Source organism: Channa argus, chromosome 1 (genome assembly GCF_033026475.1).
Source record: "Channa argus isolate prfri chromosome 1, Channa argus male v1.0, whole genome shotgun sequence".
In the NCBI taxonomy this organism is placed as follows: Eukaryota; Metazoa; Chordata; class Actinopteri; order Anabantiformes; family Channidae; genus Channa; species Channa argus.
This window is the reverse complement of record NC_090197.1, coordinates 21,133,618-21,155,599: the sequence shown is the minus strand read 5'-3', so window position 1 is coordinate 21,155,599 and position 21,982 is coordinate 21,133,618. Positions and strand designations below refer to the sequence as shown.

The 21,982-nt window shown below is 35.8% G+C and overlaps 1 protein-coding gene and 1 long non-coding RNA gene across 2 annotated transcripts; both read right to left on the bottom strand.

Moving 5' to 3' along the window:
* Nucleotides 1-1,355: 1,355 nt before the first annotated feature.
* Nucleotides 1,356-3,519, bottom strand: LOC137128568 (uncharacterized). Its single transcript, XM_067506804.1, has 5 exons — nt 3,392-3,519; nt 3,271-3,290; nt 3,073-3,187; nt 2,806-2,979; nt 1,356-2,261 (listed from the first exon to the last, which is right to left on the bottom strand). The coding sequence occupies exons 1-5, from the start codon at nt 3,392-3,394 to the stop codon at nt 1,635-1,637; spliced, it is 939 nt and encodes a 312-aa protein (XP_067362905.1). The 5' UTR covers nt 3,395-3,519; the 3' UTR covers nt 1,356-1,634.
* A 9,017-nt stretch (nt 3,520-12,536) lies between these two features.
* On the bottom strand, nt 12,537-13,878 carry LOC137128580 (uncharacterized). Its single transcript, XR_010914597.1, has 2 exons — nt 13,627-13,878; nt 12,537-13,232 (listed from the first exon to the last, which is right to left on the bottom strand). It is a non-coding gene; the product is annotated as an uncharacterized lncRNA (long non-coding RNA).
* Between the last annotated feature and the right edge of the window lie 8,104 nt (nt 13,879-21,982).

Sequence of the window (21,982 nt, the reverse complement as noted above, 5' to 3'; positions counted from 1 at the left end):
CAGGTATTTTTGTCTTCTTTCAGGAAATGTAAATCTCATAGTAACAGGATTTATGGTTCTTTCTGTACGTGGCCAGAAGCAGAGAGAGTACCATCTTATACAGCCATTGAACCATTATAACAGAGGTTAAGAAATTCTCCTCAAATCACAAACGGGGGCCATTTTAAAATCGACACTATGACTTAAATTTATTGAGTATCTTCAAATAAAGTATATCACTGTGTTCTATGAAGCCTTGTGCAGCTCATAGGTTTTTACATTTTGTTAATAGGACTAAAATTTTACATTTTGGGAGGCAAAGTCTGAGCAGTTTATAACCTGTTTGTGAGTGGCTCAACAGATTGAAAGTCATTGTTGCCATGGTAACCTACACAGCTGATTCGGGTCCTCTGATCAGCCTCAGAGCTGTGTCCAAACACACACACACACCCACACACACACACACACACACACACACACACACACACACTTTTTTATATGTTCATAGTAGTTTATAACTTCTACTTTTCTTCAGATATTTGACTTAACTGTTTTACCTCAAGTGGATGTAACATGAAATGGTTGCATAAACATCCTGGAAACTGTAGAAATGTAAAAGCCGAGTGCAAAGTTTAACCTTCATTTCTGCTTATTTTCTACTTTTTTCAAATTTTTTAAAATGACTAACCATTTTAGCAAAAGCAAAACGTTCAGCTATTTTTAAATAGTTCAGCTTCAACTCAGCTTTTAGCAAAAGCAAACATTTCAGCTCTTCCAGCAAAAAATGTTCAGCTTTTTTCAGCTTTGCTAAGAACATTTTTTCAGTGCATTCTCATTTTGGAAATGCTTTTTCTAGTTTCAATATGTTTGGCTAAAATCAATATTAAATAATTAATTATTAAAGTAGTTAATTATTTATTAATACTAATAATACATTTTTTGCACTTTTATTTTGGTAAGATCTAGAGTCCAGGACTCCTACTTTATACAGTGTAGAAACACTTTTTTAATAACTACTTTTGCTTTAAAAAAAACCTTCACCACTAGGCAGCTGCTAAAATAGTGACTATGATTTAGTGCTCAGTATAAGGTTATGCTCCCATCTAGTGGTGCATGTTTGTTACTGAAGGAAGTCACCATTCAAATTAAACACTGTTCAATGTAAAAAGAAGTGTTGGTTGACTTTCTTAAACAGGTTCAAGTCAATCTGTTGTCTGGATGTTTTTGTAACATTATGAGCATACAACCTTACATATTATCTCCTAACCATTGTCATCAAAAATTGCATACCACCCATTACTGCAAGCTGACACCCACACACACACACATCCAAAATGCTAAAGCCTAAAGTGAAAAAAGTCAAAATAAACTGTGAATTTTAGTCAACTCTGCAGTCAGATTTTATTAATATTAACACAATCAACACAACATTTTTCATCACGTGCATGTTTTCTTTTAAGGGTCGAAACACATTGGGGTTACAACTGTTGCAATGAATGTATCTGAGTCTTCACTGTCATTAAGTTTAAAAATACACATCACAAGGGCAAGCATTACCAGTTTGACATGATAAATCAGAACATTTTACAGTATTCTCTGGATACACTAAAGTCATGCCTATGGTGTAGCAGCACTTTTAAAATCTCCCCTTTTTTCTAAACTGTTGTAACTGGGTTGTAAAAGTTCCCGTCCCACTCAAATTTCACCTCCTTAAGCACATTTCTAAGCTCATCATAAACACTCTGTCTAGCAATGTTTCTGTTACCTTCTGTGTATAAGGGGGAATTTGGTCTTGCTTCCATTCTAACATCTTCCTCCCTTTTAAGCAGGTTGCTCAAACTCTCAGCTTCAGCACAGTTGCCATAGGGCCACACCATGTTTTCATCTGTATTCAAACCAAACAAATTCCCACATGATCTGCATGGACGCTTTTCCTCACCATTACTGACGCTAAACGCCTGGCACCTGACATGTGGTGGAAGTGTGATGGTTCCATCAAAGTATGACTTCCTCTCTACCTCTGGATAGTATGTCATCACTGCTCCAGCTACATATTCGTGCCAAGTACTAAGACAGGATGCAGGAATCAAAATCTTCCTCGGATTAGGAACAGAATTGGACACAGAGACTCCATAGTGCCTTTCTGAAGTCTTCGATTTCTGAGAGACACAGATGGTAGAAGACGACAGGCGTTTTGGCTCTTTACCTTTCAGACTTGAATAAAGTTCTCTCAGACTCTGCTTGATTTCTTCTTCATTTGCTTGTCCCTTCAGCTGGACAACCTAGAAGTGGATAAATAGTAGATGTGGACACCTATGTGGATAAACTATGATTCTAATAAAATAATATACTACTACTACTACTACTACTACTACTACTAATAATAATAATAATAATAATAATAATAATAATAATAATAATAATAATAAATGGATCAGTGGAGATTAATTAATCTTAAACAGTAGTTTCTGAGCATTATTTTTTTTTGTTTTAAAACGTGAATTTATGTTACAACAGGTTAAATGTGAATTAAAATAAGAAATTATATTAATCAATTTTGCATTTTGACCGCTTATTTTGGTTTTAGTACTGTTTGGTACTGTATTTTCTTGTTATTTATTTCTATTATAATATACTGCTGCAACGTTCAGGTATTTAATTCCCATTTCCCACTTATGCATTGTTTTATCGATATTGTTTAAAATGTATAATAATGTATAATAATTATTCTAATAATAATATTATTATACTATGTTATTCTGTCGTAACATTTGAGTGTTGGAAATGGGCTTTCCACACGCTCACTCAATCCAAACTGTATCTTACCATGTCCAGCACACAGGAGAATGGACCCCGCTTGGGAAGTTGAGTCCAATAACATTGAAAAGGTCGGGGGTAGTTTTTCTCCAAGTTCTCCCGAACCTCATCGACATTGAAAATATCATTTGGTGCAAACCTGCAGTTGATGATTTTTCCCAGAAAGAAGATGCTGTGAAGTATCTGTCAAAACACATTTTGGCTATTTATTATTCTAAAATTACAAATTCCAATACAGGACAACTGTGTTCAAACAGTTTCAAAAGTTTCCCCCACCTCATCCACCAATGGTTTACGTTCCGGGTTGTCCTCACACCAATCCCGCATCTTGGAGGTAATCTCGACAGCATTGGTTCTAAAAGACTCTAAACTCTTCATATATTGTTCTCTTCTAAAACAGAAATGATCAAGCCATTAGACTTAAAAACACGACAGCTTCGACAAAATGCAATTCAGCTGAATCATCTGACTCACCTCCTTTGCTCTCTTTCTGCCTGCGTACAATTACAAAATAATACATGAACAAAATTATACATCAATAACAATTAAAATCAGGGTTGATGCAGAGTTTGTGTAAACAAAAGCTGCTACTCACCATTGTCGAAGTGTAAGAATGAAAGCGAAGAAAGAAACCTCTGTTGTAACACGTCTTTAGAGGTTTTATCACGTGATTTCCAGTGAAGCAAGTGTCAACTATTTGTTCATTTATTGCCTCAGGCAGTATCCACATCCACGTTTAAAAATAATAAATTTAAATTAATTTTTTTTAAATGTAAAAAAATAAACTGAGAATGAGATTCAAAGTTAATTCTGTAATAAAAATTCCCTGTTCCATTTAGTCATTTAATGACACATACAACATAAATCTCACTGGTATTTGATGAAGATCCAATAATATCACCCATAACACACAACCATTTTGTGGTGGTAACACACAAAGTGAGTACACAGAGTCTATTATAACTTATAGAACGTTTCAGTCTTATTTTGCTTCTGCTTCTTCTGTAGATCAAATGAATTTAAATTGCTCATGTAAAGCCTGTTTTAATATGAATTATCTGAAATTGATGAAGTAATGTCTGTGCAAACCCGATCTGTAACCGAGACTTGAGGTGTAGCAGAAAACTGAAGTTCCTTGTTTTTTGTCTTGCCAGAGAGCAGGAGGGCCCGACAATGTGAGAAAAATGAAAATATTGTTATTTTAGGGCCGTAGTAAGTACACACTTAATTTCAAGAAAATGCAATAAAACTTAAAATGTGTGATTTGACAATTTGTGTTAAGTATTCCCTGAAAAATACAGCAAAACAATTTGTTTTCACTTATCAACTTATTTGAATTTTAGTGTTTCAGTCTACAGTACAATGTGAAATGCTTCAAGCACAGCAGAAATCCATAGGGATAAAGGTTCAAGTGAAGAGACAAATCAGATATCAGTTTTTGCATTTTACAAAAAGTACCAGCTTTTTCTGGAGATAAGCTCTGAAAAGCTAAATTGTAAAAAAGAATAAAATTGGACAGTATGAAGAAAACACAATGAACTCCAACACAAATAAAAGTTTTAGTGTACTTTAATTGCTGTATGCCAGCAAAACTGATTTTGTGACAGCACAAATTACAGAAAACCAGTAGAAAGCAGGAAATAAAAGACTGTTGTAACAGTGTTTTCTGTGTGGAGTTTTCTTGCTTTGCTTGTGGTTTCATTCCTCCAGCTTCCTCTTATAATTCACAGAAATGCCAAACAACCCAGTACAAGTATGTCTTTGTGTTGGTCCTGTGACTGACAGGTGACCTGTCCACTGCTTGCCCACATCTTTGGGGATCATGTTGGGATACGCTTGATTTATTTAATATTAGACATAATCTTCAATGCTGTCATCATCTACACTGACAAAGTACTGTAGGGCTGCTTCCCAATTTTCTTGAAGATGTTGCACATATTATCTTGCAAAATAAATGACACCTTTTGTCTTAAAACCTTGCAAAAATAGATCATAAATCCAGCAATTGTCTTAGAAAGTTAGCAGGCAGAAAGCAGGATATTAAATATTGTGCATTTCTATGACATCAGTACATTGTAAATGTATTAATTGCCACAAAGGGCTGTGGGTGAGGACATGTCTTTCCATTTATTTTTGCTGATCACTTCAAGATCAATCCAAGACTTTTGAAGCAGGCTCTTTATAACGCCAACATCTGGAAAAGAAAAAATGATTGTTACATATGAGGTACATGATCAGTTCATGACATATGATTACACTATGCAAAATTGTTATGTTTCTGACAACAAAGAACTGCTACATTTTAAGACAATGTTTCATGTACCTACAAGTCTTTCATTGTGGCCTGATTTTAATTGTGCCAGGTATTTACACTGGTAAGAAAAAGTTTAAAAACACCTCAGACCTTTGTATTTTTATCATCTTTTGTTAGTTTTATTCAATCAAATGGTTGTAGATGACCACAAAACACAAAACCAGGATGACTGAGAACCTTCTACATTGTACTGATCAGTTTTTACAGATGTTCAGGTTTGATTTGTTCTCAGGGTTTTGCAAAATTTCAGAAAGGTCTGCTGTGCTGGTTGGGCAGTGTTCTAAACTCTTCGGTCCAGCTTCTGCCACCAGCTCAGTGAGTTCAAATCTGGTGACTGAGATGGCTAATTCATCAGTTAGAGCATTCCAGTAAATACTTTCTACTCCTGATAATTCTTACACAACCGGAAGAATGTTTAGGGTCACTGTTTTAAGTTAAGCAAAATGAAGGTATCCATGCTGATTGAGGAGGCCTTGCACTCAATGCAGATCACACACTCTTCCACTGCAAAGCATCACCAGATCATCACATTTCCACCTCTATACTGATGGTGTTAGGCATGTATCACCTTTTCATGGGCTCTGAGTGTGACATATGTTCTTCGCTTTGAACCAAACACCTCAAACCATTACTCATCAGTTTACAAACCTTTATACCAGTCATGTAAATCCACTCTTTAAGCATCTTGGCCCACTGCCCAACTCTGCCCATGTGGTCAGTCTCCAATGCAAAGTGTCTGTGCATGTTGGTTTCTTTTGTTTTATTTAACAATGCAGCCAATTCAGGGTTAGTAATGCATCTGCTTTTCTAAGGAGGACACTCATAAGTACTTGTTGTCTTGGGCAGATGTGTACTTAGGGCTTCCACTGTGTCTTCTGTCCTGATTGGATCCAGTTGCAGCTTGTCTCTTGAGACCAGAGCAGCATGCACCATCAATTTAAGTGCATCTGCATTTGAATTTCACACATCGGTAGAATGCCACAGATTTGTCCGACAGTTACTGCTGCAAGGAGCAGTATTTTTGATTTAAGCAAAGTTTAACGTGCACTATTAATTTGACCATTTTGTTTTCAATTATGCTTAAAAATTTGTTTTCTCATTTTGCCAACATACATTGAATTTACTGTGGTTTTATGCCTAGGCTTGGTTTTTTTTTTTTATTGTTTTCCTTTTTATTAAATATTGTAATAATATCTATTTCCCATGTTACAGCTTCATCCAATATTGGAAATTGTGGAATGCTGAATTTTTCTCAGTTCTTTGTGAGGAGCTCAAGTAATTAAAGTATTTTGGAGCCACAATGACCCTTTTCACCCTACATCCAAGATTAGGACAAACACTCACCTATTTGTGCCCTGTTGATTTTACGCAATCCAAGAATTTGGACTTCACCAATTCTTGATGTTGTTTCTCCAACTTCTTCCCCACCTCGCCCTTCCTCAATGTTGCCCAGTCTTCATCATTCTACACACAACAGACCACATTAAAGACATGTCAGTTCAGGTGATCAATCAGTATCATTAGGAATCACCATGCCCTCTCAGTCTCATTTAATAACCAAAGCTCCTCACCATATCTTTGAAGGCCTCCCCATTGTAATATGTCTTGGAGGCTGGATACCTTAGCCCCTTGTCAAAGAGCTCCTCCAGGCTTTCAGCGACCAAATGCATGTCCTCTCCATCATAAGCATACACTTTTTTGTCCTCACATGTCATCAGAACAAGCTGGTCACACGGGCATGATGTGCCTTCCACCACACCTATAACTTCCATGTTCACTATCTCAGGAAGATAGAATTCTCCCCACCCGCTCACCTCCTCATCTTCCCCACTGTAAATTGTATTGTCAAGCCCTGCTATCTTCAGTTTAGAGCCTGGTGGGTTTTTTAACTTAAAATACTTGTTTTTCTTTTGACACACAAAATCTTTCACCCATGACAGGTATTCATCTGCAACATATTCAGAGGAAAACAAAGAAATATGTTAAAAAATAGGAAGGTCTAAAACAGAAGGTTATGATATGTAAGATAAAGCTGAATAACAAACCTTCTGTATTGCTGCACTGCTGAAAATCTGGGATAACAACCTGAGGAGGCACACTGGAGAATAGATATGGAAGGTTACCAAAAAAGTGTAGAAAACAAACCTACCATAACATAACTTGTTTTTCTGTTCCATTTATTTTATTCTGTTTCTGTTATTGTGCATGGTTCTATATTTTAATTTTAGCCATCTTGTCTAATCTACAGATTAGCATTATAAAAACATGAAATGTTGGTGTTGCATGTTTTTCAAATAGAAATTTTTAGTTCCTAGAGGAACACATTAAACTCTGTTTACCTCCACTGCTCTGCACCGGTGGCAGAGGATTCAGGAGATATGGTATCTCAGAATCCCTGTCACATTAAAATGAAATTGTTTGCATAGTTTGAAACTGTGTTTGTGTGGTTTGAGAGACCTGACCCTTTAATTACATGCCTAAAAAGAATACAACAATATGAATGCCGATTTGTATTTATTGTACATTCATAATAAGGTATGATTTCATTTCCGTCACTAAAGCAACAAACACTTCTCCACATGTATCTTTGGATACTTCAGTTTGTCTCTCTCAACAAACAGAAAATGGCTCTTGCACATACCTTACAGCTGCCATCCTGCCTCTCTGATACCTATAATAATAATAATAATAAATCTCATAGTCAAAGCAGTCGCTGCTTAAAAAATGTCAACAATAAAACAACAGGAAGTGTCGAGTTTTTTAAAAAAACTGTAGGTCTAGGTACAGAATTAACAGTTGATTTATTGTCGACCTACAATGTTTGTAATAATAAAAAATGTAATCAACCAGATGCTTTATATGCGATATCCCATTTGAACATGGAAAAAATGAAACCAACAGGGACGTCGTAAAGAAAACTAAAGAGGATTTAACAAAGCTATCTGTTAAGCCTGTATTAAATCGTTAACGTAACATAGTTCAGATGTATTAACATTTATCACATAAACTGAGGTATAGCAGGAACTGTAAGCCGAAAGAGGTACGTACCACACGCCTGCGATGTTAATATGACTGAAACTCCGAACCACGTATTGTTATGTGCGTGGCAGCCGATAGGAGCAATGGCTGACTGAAAACAGGAAGTAGAGATAGCCGGAAGTTCTTAATTTTGGCAGATTTTGAGAACAATGTAGTTACGATTATGCGATTATAAGATCGACTTGTTATCATTATGGAAAGTCATTGCTCTGGGTGACAAATCTCAGAAACATTTAAAAACAGACTTATGTCCGGGAAGAGTTGTCCGTCGATCACGTGACGTGTCGTAGCGTAGCGTTTTTTCCGCGAATCATGTGATTGTTGGAAAAGATGCATTTTGTAAGAATTCGAAAAAGATCCAATTGTAGGCTCGTAAGTGGGTGGGTCACAATAATAATGCTAATATTAAATACAAACTGCAAATGACATCATCTCAACTGAAAAAGTCCTTTGGATGATGTTTACCTAAAAGCAGAGAGATATTTTAAAGTAAAAAGTTATGCCATTCATACACATGTGCTCTACAAACTAGAACCATTGGAAGTCACCCTTTCAGTTAGTGTGTGTAGATGTTTGCTATGTGCATGTTTATGGTGACTGCAAGTATAAAGTTACATTTCAACATTTATAATATCACTTCAAATTAAAATGTAAGGCCAAATTCACAGAAGAATACAAAGCAAAGGTAAAAATAATCTTTCCAAGTTGAAACATTCATGTCATTTCAAATTGAACAGTAAATGGAAAAAGGGGTCTGTTATGTAATTTGTAAAGCAAATACTAAAAAGAAGCAAAAAGTATAGATCATTGCTTTAGATTAGCCATAATTACCAATAGCTAGAACTAGAACAGATTTAAAAAGCAGATCTAAATATAAAAATATTGAACAAACTTGAAGATGAATTAAAAATGTGTAAAACTGGGTTTCAGAACATGTTTAAATATAATGTATTAATTAAGAACAATAAAATTTACAACTTAGTATAATATGACGATTTGTTAAGTGAAATGTCTTCCTGTTTGTTCGCTGTTGTTGTTGTTTGACTATTGCTTGGAAAACTTTATTTATTGACTTATTTACTTAGCATTTGAAGGAGAATATAATGCTGTCATATGTTGTAGAAATATTTAATATATTAATATACTTAATATATTTTCTTTATGATCTATTTCTGTAAGTTTTTAACCCAAAGATGTCATTTATTTAGCAAGATAATATGTGCACCATCTTCTAGAAAATTAGGAAGATGCCCTACAGTACTTTTTCAGTGTTGATGATGACAGCATTGAAGATTATGTCAAATATTAAATGAATCAAGCGTTTCCAAACATGATCACAAGCATTGGACAGGTCACCTGTCAGTCAGAGGACCAACACAAAGACATACTTGTACTGGGTTGTTTGTCATTTCTGTGAAGTATAAGAGGAAGCTGGAGAAATGAAACCACAAGCAAAGCAAGAAAACTCCACACAGAAAACACTGTTACAACACTTGTTTCTTCTAATTAGTTTTATTTCCTGCTCTCAACTCTTGTTGTGTAATTTGTGCTGTCACAGAATCAGTTTTACTGGCATACAGCAATTAAAGTACACTAAAACTTTTATTTGTGTTGGAGTTCATTGTGTTTTCTTGGCTGCATCTTATGTTGCTCCATGCATTCTAGTTTTATTCTGTTTTATAGTTTAGCTTCTCATCTTTGCTTACTTGCTATGACACCTTTGCAACTACATTATACAAATCTGATCTCCAGAAAAAGCTTGAATGCAAAAACTAAAACCTGATTTGTCAATTCACTTGAACCTTTATCCCATATGGGTCTCTGCTCTTGGCCTTTACACACTCAGATTTCCCTGGCGTCCTGAAGCGTTTCACATCGTACTGTAGACTGTGAAACACTGAAATTCAAATAAGTTGAAGATTAAGAACAAAAAAATATTCTGTTGTATATTTGTCAGTTAACAGTTAACAAATATTTTCAAAGTCAAACATTTTAAGTTTTATTAGATTTCCTGGAAATTAAGTGTGTACTTGCTAAGGCACTTGAATAACAATATTTTCATTTTTCTCACATTCTTGGGCCCTCCTGCTCTATGGCAAGACAAGAAACAAGGAATTTCAGTTTTCTGCTACACCTCAAGTCTCAGTTACAGATCTGATTTGCACAGACATTGCTTCATCAGTTTTAGACTGTTCATATTAAAACAGGCTTTACATGAGCAAGTAAAATTCCTTTACACTATATTTGGGTTCTATTAACATCCATGATCTACATTGTTCCCTCTACAGAAGAAGCTTAAGCATAATAAAAAGTTCTATAAGTTATATACATAGCTATGACATTAATAGACTTTGTGTTACCAACACAAAATGGTTGTGTCATGGATAATATTATGTTGGATCTTCATCAAATAGCAGTGAGATTTCTGCTGTGTGTCATTACACTGGGCTAAATGGAACAGCTAATTTTTATTACAGAGTTAACTTTGATGCATTGAAGATTATGTCAAATATTAAATAAATCAAGAGTATAATATTTTCTGTTATGTGTAGACCGAGGAGAATTGGGCAAGAGTGAGGAGTGGCCCAGTTGGGAGGAGGTTAGCTGAAGAGCATTGTAAAATGGTGACGGCAACTAAATCCAGATTTCTGGATATTCTCTCTGAGCAAAAAACAAGTGGGTATTTATATCTGATGCTGGGGTAAAATGATCAGAATTCTAGGTCCTAATTTGTTTCGTTCTTGTCTCTTCTCCAGGATTTGTCAACTGACTGTTAACAATGAGAATAAAGGACGAAGGAAATTGTGCAATCAGGGATGCGTTTTTGTGTGTGTGTTTGTATATATAATAAAATATCTGCTTAGATTGTGTTTTTATCAAAATGCTTTACAGTGTTTTCACAATAAATTCACCTCAGATGTTATATAATCAATTTGTAAATAATGTTTACAATTTTAAATATATCTATTTTGTGAGTGTTCTTTGTGGATAGAAAAATATCTAAAACAATATCTATTTATTTATATGTGTTTAATCAAACATTTATTTAGCACAAAGTTGACCATTTTGTTGTAGGATTCATGGCTTCATACACAAAGTTTACAGACCTGAATAAATTATTGGACAAACACACAAATCATTCAGGATCAGTAAATGGTTTTATGGAAATTATGAGTGATGTGCTCTTTCCTTCACAGTCACTATGTTAATCCAGCTGAACAACTATGGACATTTTGAAGCAACATATTAGACAGTTCTCTCTCCACTTTCATCAACAAACAGCAAGGGGATTGGTTTTAATCTGATGTGTAAAATACTCCTACCTCTTTAACCCTTCAAGTTGCTTCATTTTCAGTAATATTTTCCATGTGACTTACAACTGAAATGTTTGTGGTTTGTCACACAATATGTCATACATACAATACTAGCTCACAATCTTCTCCACACAAAAAATACGTTAGAATATTAATTTGGACAAGGCAGTAGTCAAGACAAACTGTTAAGTAAAACAGTACATTCATGTAATTTATCTTAAATTTTAGCCTTTTTGTGCCACAAAAACACTAAGAATTTTATATCATTTCAGTGTGGCAAATACAGAGAAATGAAACTTGATCTGAACAGTGAGAAGCTTTGTGTTCTGTTCAGTGAGGCTGAAAAGCAAGACGAATGTGATGAAACTGATTTAAGGAAACTTCACTTCCTAAAACACACACAATGAAAAAGCACATGGTTTTATGTTGCTTGGGTTGGAGAAGTGTTTCTAAAAATGTGTCCCACCACCAAAAAAATTAAATAGAGCACAGTGAATTTTTGCTTGTGTTTATTAAAGCAATACTTAATGAAAACACATTTTCAGAAAATAGATTAAAAAAAAAAGAATATCCTCTCAAGTCACTAATGGTATTGTGTGGGCCAATCTGTGTAGTTTTCTGTACACTGCAAAAACATACTTTAGCTTACTTTAGCCCCTTGTCACAGAGCTCCTTCAGGCTTGATGCAACCAAATGCATGTCCTCTCCATCATAAGCGTACATGTTTTTGTCCTCACATGTCATCAGAACAAGCTGGTCACACGGGCATGATGTGCCTTCCACCACACCTATAACTTCCATGTTCACTATCTCAGGAAGATAGAATTCTCCCCACCCGTTCACCTCCTCATCTTCCCCCCTGTAAATTGTGTTGTCAAGCCCTGCTATCTTCAGTATAGAGCCTGGTGGGTTTTTTAAGTTTAAACACCTGTGTTCATTATCAAACACGAATTGTTTCACCCATGACAGGTATTTTTCACCTGCAACATATTCAGAAAAACAAAGAAATATGTTAACAAATAGGAAGGTCTAAAACAGAAGGTTATGATACGTAAGATAAAGATGAATAACAAACCTTCTGTACTGCTGCACTGCTGAAAATCTGGGATAACAAGCTGAGGAGGCGCACTGGAGAACAGAAGTGGAAGGTTACCGAAAAAGTGTAGAAAACAAACCTACTCACGAGATAACATTGTTGTTCTGTTCTATTTATTTTATTCTGTTTCTGTTACTGTACATGGTTCCATTTTAATTTTAGCCATCTTGTCTAATCTACAGATTAGCATCATAAAAAAGAAATGTTGCTGTTACATGTTTTTCAAATAGAAATGTTTAGTTCTTAGCGGAACACATTAAACTCTGTTTACCTCCACTGCTCTGCAGCGGTGGCAGAGGATTCAGGAGATATGGTATCTCAGAATGCCTATCACATCAAAATGAAATTGTTTGCATAGTTTGAAACTGTGTTTGTGTGGTTTGTGAGACCCTTTAATTACATGCCTAAAAAGAATACAACAATATGAATGCGGATTTGCATTTTTTGTACATTCATAATAGGTATGAGGTGGTGGCTGTAGCTCAGTTGGTAAAGGCAGTCGTCCATGGACCACAGGGTGAGTGGTTCGATCCCTGGGTATATGTCGAAGTGTCCCTGGGCAACACCCCATTCCCCTCCCCAGCTGTGCAGTGCCGGTCCAAGCCCCAGGAAGGGCATCCGGCGTAAAAACTGTGCCAAATCACCATGCGGACAATGAGCCGCTGTGGCGACCCTGAACAAAGCGGGATAAGCCGAAAGGACAAAAATAAATAAATAATAGATATGATTTCATTTCTGTCACTAAAGCACTGCAACAAACAGTTGCAGTTTTTAAAAAAACTGTAGGTCTAGGTACAGAATTAACAGTTGATTTATTGTCGACCTAAAATGTATTTAGTAATAAAAAATTTAATCAATCAGATGCTTTATATGCGAAATCCCATTTGAACATGGAGAAAAAATGAAACCAACAGGAACGTAATAAAGAAAACTAAAGAGGATTTTACAAAGCTATCTGTTAAGCCTGTATTAAATCGTTAACGTAACATAGTTCAGATGTATTACATTTATCACATAAACTGAGGTATAGCAGGCACTGTAAGCCAAAAGAGGTAAGTACCACACACCAGTGATGTTCATATGACGGAAGCTCCAAACCACGTATTGTTACATGCGTGGCAGCCGATAGCAGCGATGGCGGAGTAAAAACAGGAAGTAGAAGATGACAGGAAGTAGAGATTAGCCGGAAGTTGTTCAATTTGGCAGATTTTGAGAACAATGTAGTTACGATTATGCGATTATAAGAGCGATTTGTTATAATTATGGAAAGCCATTGCTCTGGGTGACAAATCTCAGAAACATTTAAGAACAGACTTATTTCCGGGAAAAGTTGACCATCGATCACGTGACGTGTCGTAGCGTAGCGTTTTTTCCGCGAATCATGTGATTGTTGGAAAAGATGCACTTTGTAAGAATTCGAAAAAGATCCAGTTGTAGGCTCTTAAGTGGGTGGCTCACAATAATAATGCAAATATTAAACACAAACTGCAAATGACATCATCTCAACTGAAAAAGTCCTTTGGATGATGTTTACCTAAAAGCAGACAGATATTTTAAAGTAAAATGTTATGCCATTCATACACATGTGCTCTACAAATTAGAACCGTTGGAAGTCACCCTTTAAGTTAGTGTGTGTAGATGTTTGCTCTCTATGTGCATTTTTATGGTGTCTGCAAGTATAAAGTTACATTTCCAACATTTATAATATCACTTCAAATTAAAATGTAAGGTCAAATTCACAGAAGAATACAAAGCAAAAGTAAAAATACTCTTTCCAAGTTGAAACATTCATGTCATTTCCAACTGAACAGTAAATGGAAAAAGGTTATGTTATGTAATTTGTAAAGCAAATACTAAAAACAAGCAAAAAGTATAGATCATTGCTTTAGATTACCCATAATTACCAATAGCTATAACAAGAACAGATTTAGGGGCAGCTGTAGCTCAGTTGGTAAAGGCAGTTGTCCACGGATCACAGGGTGAGTGGTTTGATCCCCGCACCACTCGAAGTGTACCTGGGCAAAGACACTGAACCCCTAACAGCCCATTCCCCCCGTGTGCAGTGCTTGAAGATGAATTGATATATATATATAATCTTTTTTTTTTTTGGACGACTGCCTTACCAACTGAGCTAAAAAGAATAAGGTTTTGTTATGATTCAGAAATTAGAATGAGACAGGCTGATAGACACCTAATTAAATAACACAAGTTCATTTACTTTTTTCACTTGGAAAATAATCATTTAAATTAAATACAATTTTAAGAAAAGATACAAACCCTTGCAATACATATTTTGTCACTTATAAGTGTTCTGGGAAGTTATGTTTTTTACTCTTTATTTAATAACACAGAAAATAATTGCCTAACCCATTGTCCAGACCCTTCTCACTGATTTGGACTTCTGGCACATAAACTAAATTTCTAATTTGAGATGGAAGCCTGAGTTGATAGATTCCTTTTAAATCTTATATCTTTTTTTATATTAGTGGTGCACTCTTGTTATTTCATTAGTTACATAGAGAACGAGGAAAAAACGTTATCACTTTCGAAGGACCATATATCTTGCTCAAGGCTCAAGCACACTTTAACCTGTGACTGAAGGGTTGATTGGTGGACAACCGCTCTACTTTCCTGCGCCATAGTCACCCAGTTTTCAACTGTCTTGCAAGTTTTGCTGCATTAAAACCAAACATGCAATGACTGTCACTAGCATTGTAGACAAAAAAATAAGCCTGTCAACCAACTAACATAGACTGGGTGTGTTTGGAACAAAGAAGAATCTTTAGATAACTTTATAACCAAGGTTACCAGTCTTTTTTATGTTAAATGCTCAAGTTTGGCTAAAGAGTGTGCTGTTTAGTACCAGTAAAAAATGATTCTTAACCACAAAACTGCTTTTCTGTGGTTACCAAACTTAACACATGATAGGGATTGCTCAATCAACCTACAGCACATGACTTGTTATCTTCTCAGTGGCCCCATGTTTCTGCTGAAGCATTCAATTATCAAATTAGATATATTCATTCTTTGTTTATTTTTTTATTTTATCAAGCGTATTGTTTTTGTTCTTGTGCTTCCTATATAACATTAGATGACACTTTTACTTAATTTATGTAAGACCCTTAAATGCATGATATAATTCAAAAGTTGAAATATTCTTTAACTTGTGTTCTATTAACAATTTGGACCTGTACCTTAATGTGCAGACTTCATGAACATCAAAATGCTACTGCCTTTTACACTTTATTATAATAATTCTTTACAATACAGCAAAGTAAAATATATTATGAAGAGAATCTTGCAAAAGACACTTTCATATCATCATACTTCAAGTGTTGCATGTTTTTGAAACTTCGAGTGTAAAATAAATTTCTCTATATATTATTAACAAAATGTAAAAATACATTTAATTAATACAGTAACAAGCACTGGCAGTATTGTTTAAATATAAATAAATGTTAAAATATTTGACCCATATTGAAAAAAATATCTAAATGTGAAATATTACACATCACTGTATCATGTACAGTCACAAATATTTGTGATAATTAAAACAGACATTCTTGAACACTTGTTAGTATCAGTATAAAATATGATTATAAATGTATGAGTTTGAGTACCAAAACCTTGTTAATGTAGTACAGTCACAAACATTGACAATATTTATAAAATACGGCTTTGCAAATTTTTGTAATTTAGAATTTTGAGAGTAACATTTTTGCACTGACTATTGTAATAAAACATTAATGTATTATAATCATGAGCATTAGCAATATTTCTAAAATACAACACTTTTTTTGTAATTATACACTGCCTTACCAACCGAGCTAAAAAGAATAAGGGCTCATTAATGAATGAAATGACGCAGGTGTTCTGTCTGCCTTTTTCATTTTTGTGCACTGACTTGATGCCACTAGATGTCGCTGTATGACATTAACACACCTAATCAAACAGTCAAAATAGAGGTAACATAACTTAATATATTTTCTTTATGATCTATTTCTGTAAGATTTTAACCCAAAGATGTCATTTATTTTGCAAGATAATATCTGCAACATCTTCTAGATAATTAGGAAGCTGCCCTACAGTACTTTTTCGGTGTTGATGGACAGCATTGAAAATTATGTCAAATATTAAATGAATCAAGTGTTTCCAAACATGATCACAAGAGGTGGACAGGTCACCTGTCAGTCAGAGGACCAACACAAAGACATACTTGTACTGCGTTGTTTGTCATTTCTGTGAAGTATAAGAGGAAGCTGGAGGAATGAAACCACAAGCAAAGCAAGAAATTGCCACACAGAAAACACTGTTACAACACATGTTTCTTCTAATTAGTTTCATTTCCTGCTCTCAACTGTTCTTGTGTAATTTGTGCTGTCACAAAATCAGTTCTTTTTGTTCATTTTGTTTTCTTGGCTGCATCCATACAGTCTAGTTTTATTGTTTTATAGTTTAGCTTCTCATCTTTGCTTACTTGCTATGACACTTTTGCAACTGCATTATACAAAGCTGATCTCCAGAAAAAGCTTAAATGTAAAAACTAAAACCTGACTTGTCAATTTACTTGAACCTTTATCCCATATGGGTCTCTGCTCTTGGCCTTTACACACTCAGATGTCCCTGGTGCCCTGAAGCGTTTCACATTGTACTGTAGATTGTGAAACACTGAAATTCAAATAGGTTGAAGATTAAAAACAAAAAATAATTCTGTTGTATATTTGTCGGCTAATAGTTACCACAAATTGTAAAGTCACACATTTTAGGTTTTATTGGATTTCCTGGAAATTAAGTGTGTACTTGCCAAGGCACTTGAATTACAATATTTCCACTTTTCTCACATTGTCGGGCCCTCCTGCTCTATGGCAAGACAAGAAAGAAGGAATTTCAGTTTTCTGCTACACCTCAAGTCTCATTGCTTCTTCAATTTTAGACTGTTGATTTTAAAACAGGCTTTACATGAGCAATTTAAATTCATATTCACTATATTTGGGTTCTTTTAACATCCATGATCGACATTGTTCCTTCTACAGAAGAAGCAGAAGAAAAATAAGACTGAAAACTTCTATAAGTTATATACATAGCTATGACATTAATAGACTTGACACATGGTTGTGTCGTGGATGATATTATATTGGATATTCATCAAATAGCAGTGAGATTTATGTTGTATTTGTCATTACACTGGACTAAATGGAACAGCTAATTTTGATGCATTGAAGATTATGTCAAATATTAAATAAATCAAGCGTATAATATTTTCTGTCGTGTGTAGACCGAGGAGAACTGGGCAAGAGTGGCCCAGTTAGCTGGAGGTTAGCTGAAGAGCATCATAAACTGGTGACGGCAACTAAATCTGGCAACTAAAGGTGGGTATTTATATCTGATGCTGGGGTAAAATGATCAGAATTCTCAAAATATCTTTGTTAAATATTGAGCAAAACTTTATGAAAACAAACATTTTGTTTTTACACACAGTATTTGGTTCTGATAGCAAGGGCAGTGGTGCCCTTTTTAAAATCTGTAATATTAGTTAGTTTTTTGTATATTTTACATTTAGGTCCTACTTTGTTTCGTTCTTGTCCCTTCTCCAGGAGTTGTCAACTAACTGTTTGTTAACAATGAGAATGAAGGAGGAAGTAAATTGTGCAATCAGGGATGCGTTTTTGTGTGTGTTTGTATATATGGTAAAATATCTGGGCAAGGCAGTAGTCAAGAGAAACTGTTAAGGAAAATAGTACATTTATTTAATTTATCTTAAACTTGAGCCTTTTTGTGCCACAAAAACACTAAGAATTTTGTATCATTTCAGTGTGGCAAATACAGAGAAATGAAACTTGATTCGAACAGTGAGAAGCTTGTGTTCTGTTCAGTGAGGCTGAAAAGCAAGACAAATGTGATGAAATTGATTTAAGGAAACTTCATTTCCTAAAACACACACAATGAGAAAGCATGTGGTTTTATGTTCCTTGGGTTGGAGATGTGTTTTTAAAAATGTGTCCCACCACCTAAAAAATTTAATACAGCATAGAGAATTTTTGCTTGTGTTTATTAAAGCAATACTTAATGAAAACACATTTTCAGAAAATAGATTTTATTAAAAAAAGAATATCCTCTCAAGTCAATGATGGTATTGTGTGGGCCAATCTGTGCTTGTGGTTTTCTGTACACTTAAAAAAAAAAGAAGTAATTATATGGTCAAATCAAAAAGTGCCAAAACACATAATCTGGTCAAAAGTCTGGCAGCACAGATTGCCAAACATTTGCCATATTTTAAAAAGATTGCAAAAAAACCCGTAACCTGGAATATAGTCAAAAGTCTGGGAAATAGGCCTATAGGTAATGAGCTTACAACAAAGAAAATATTTAACATTTATTTCTACCATTTATCGTTGCATTTTGTGCTTTTACAACTAATATACATGTTTAGTAAAAACATAATTAATGCTAACTGTAATAAGTTAGTTTTCAAAAAACAAAAAACAAGAAAGTAAAATATCCAAAAGTACAATCATTGAAAATGTTCCTAACCTGTATTATTGTGGATATACAATTCACAACCAGATTCACAACCATACTATACAAATAATGACTTTTACAAAAATAGCAGGCTAAATGTTGAACCAATCTTGAGGCGGAATAAAGAGGAAAAGCCTGCTGTTCAGACAGTGTGCTGTGTGTTGAGGCACAAAATAACTTGCTTCATAGTACGGAGCTACCTCCCAGGCTCCATACAAATAATAATTCCAATGAATATGAAAATTACAATGTTTCTCCAGGCCTATTCATCTTTACCAAGTAAAATTGGCAAGAATTTCATACAGGGGTCACTTCATTTGGGATTTCTGACATCGACACAGGCTCCAAATTAGACATGTGGGGTCAAAACTACACATGCACCCATTCAGATTATTAATTCTGTGGTGCTGAAAGGTCCTAAATGTCTTTGAATTTGGCAAGTCCAAGACCTCTTAACTTCCTGTTAGGGATCATGATTGACTACAGCTGGTGTCTTTTCTGTGGACATAATGAGACAGCGCTCACTGAATTGACCAACACAATAAAATAGGAAAGTCTACAACTGCAGATTTAAAGATCATCAGTTCAATTAATTGTACATAGATTCAAGCTATTGAGAGGTGTAGCCATTTTCTAAGTGGTAGAAGAAGACTGTCTCACTCAGCTAGTGAGAAAACTGGTTTGAATGGTCAGGAACATCCCAGGAACCATCACAGTACAGGTCTGCACTGTAGTGGTAGGATCATGTTCTGAGTCTGTTTTCCTGTCAATGGACCTAGTGCATTGCGCACATTAGATTCAAATAATGAAGAAGGAATACTCAGGAATACTCTTCAACATAACTTCAAACCATCAGGCAGATGGTTGAAACTTGAATACACATGGTTCTTTTAACAGGACAATGAACCCAAGCACACAAATGGATAAAACAGGTTATTGGAATGGCCTTCCAAAAGTCCTTACTTCAACACTGTCAAAAATATTCAATATTTAAACTATGCATCCAAGTCAGGTTTCTGCCACAAAACCAACAAATGTAATTGAACTCAACTATTTCTGCCAAGAATAGTGGTCAAATGTCCAACCAGAGTTCTGCCAAAAGCTAGTTTTAGACCATTAAATGTGTGCTAAAAGTGGAAATTGCTAAGGGACATTTAACTAAATGTTGTGTTGATGATGTGGTGTGTGTTTATTTTTGAGCTTATGTTGGTGTCAGAAAACTCCAAATAAATGAAAACAGTTTCAGGGATTTTTGTTAATTAAAAAAAATTGCTCAACACTGTTTGAAGAAATCAATTAAAGCCCAATATTCCATGACAAATTTCTGTTTGCAACTGTAGACTGGAACAATTATTTACCAAATCAGAAGTGAGCTTGGGAATTAATTTCTTTTTCCTCTCATCTCTTCAGTAAGATGTTGGAAACTCTGAACATTTAAGTCATCCCAGGAAGTTGGGCTAAAAATGCAACCGTAAGGGGGCACAAGCCAGTGTCTTCTTGTGCCAGTCCCAAGTTTGGATAAATGCAGAGGGTTGTGGCAGGAAGGGCATCCGACGTAAAACACATGCCAAATCAAACATGCGAATCGTGACAAAGACTTCCGTACCGGATCGGTCGGGGCCCGGGTTAACAACGACCACCACCGGTGCTGTTGACCTACAGGGTACCGGTGGAAATTGGACTACTCTTGGTCGAAGACGAAGAAGAAGAGGAGGAAGGTGTGTTCGTAGGCAGAGAGAGAAGAGGAAAGCTAAGAATGTAGGACTGACACTAGGGACATTGAATGTTGGTACTATGACAGGGAAGGCTAGGGAGTTGATCGACATGATGCAGAGAAGGAAGGTGGACATACTGTGTGTCCAGGAGACCAGGTGGTAAGGTAGCAAGGCTAGAAGCTTAGGAGCAGGGTTCAAGTTGTTCTACCATGGGTCAGATAGGAAGAGAAATGGAGTAGGAGTTATAATGAAAGAGGATTTTGTGAGGAATGTTCTAGAGGTGAAAAGAGTATCAGACAGGTTGATGAGTCTGAAGCTGGAAGTGGAAGGGGTGATGTTCAATGTTGTGAGTGGTTATGCCCCACAGGTAGGATGTGAGTTAGAAGAGAAGTAGAAATTCTGGAGCGAGTTAGATGAAGTGATGCAGAGCATCCCCAGAGGTGAGAGAGTGGTCATTGGTGCAGATTTCAATGGGCATGTAGGTGAAGGGAACAGAGGTGATGAGACTGTTATGGGCAGGTTTGGTGTTCAGGACAGGAATGCAGAAGGTCAGATGGTGGTTGACTTTGCAAAGAGGATGGAAATGGCTGTAGTAAACACTTTCTTTCAGAAGAGGCAGGAGCATAGGGTGACGTACAAGAGCGGAGGTAGAAGCACTAAGGTAGACTACATCTTGTGTAGACACTGTAATCTGAAAGAGATCAGTGACTGTAAAGCATTGGTAGGGGAGAGTGTAGCCAGACAACACAGGATGGTGGTGTGTAAAATGATGCTGGTGGTGAGGAAGATGAAGAGGACTAAGGCAGAGCAGAGGACGAAGTGGTGGAAGTTGAAAATGGAAGAATGTTGTGTAGTTTTCAGGGAGGAGGTGCTTCCAGATGACTGGACTACTACAGCTAATTTGATCAGGGAGACAGGTAGGAGGGTACTCGGTGTGTCATCTGGAAAGAGGAAAGCGGACAAGGAGACTTGGTGGTGGAACGAGGGAGTTCAGGAGTGTATACAGAGAAAGAGGTTAGCTAAGAAGAAGTGGGACACTGAGAGAACTGAAGAGAGGAGACAGGAGTACAGGGAGATACAGCGTAAGGTGAAGATAGAGGTGGCAAAGGCCAAACAAAGAGCATATGAGTACTTGTATGCTAGGTTGGACACTAAAGAGGGAGAGGTGGATTTGTACAGGTTGGGCAGA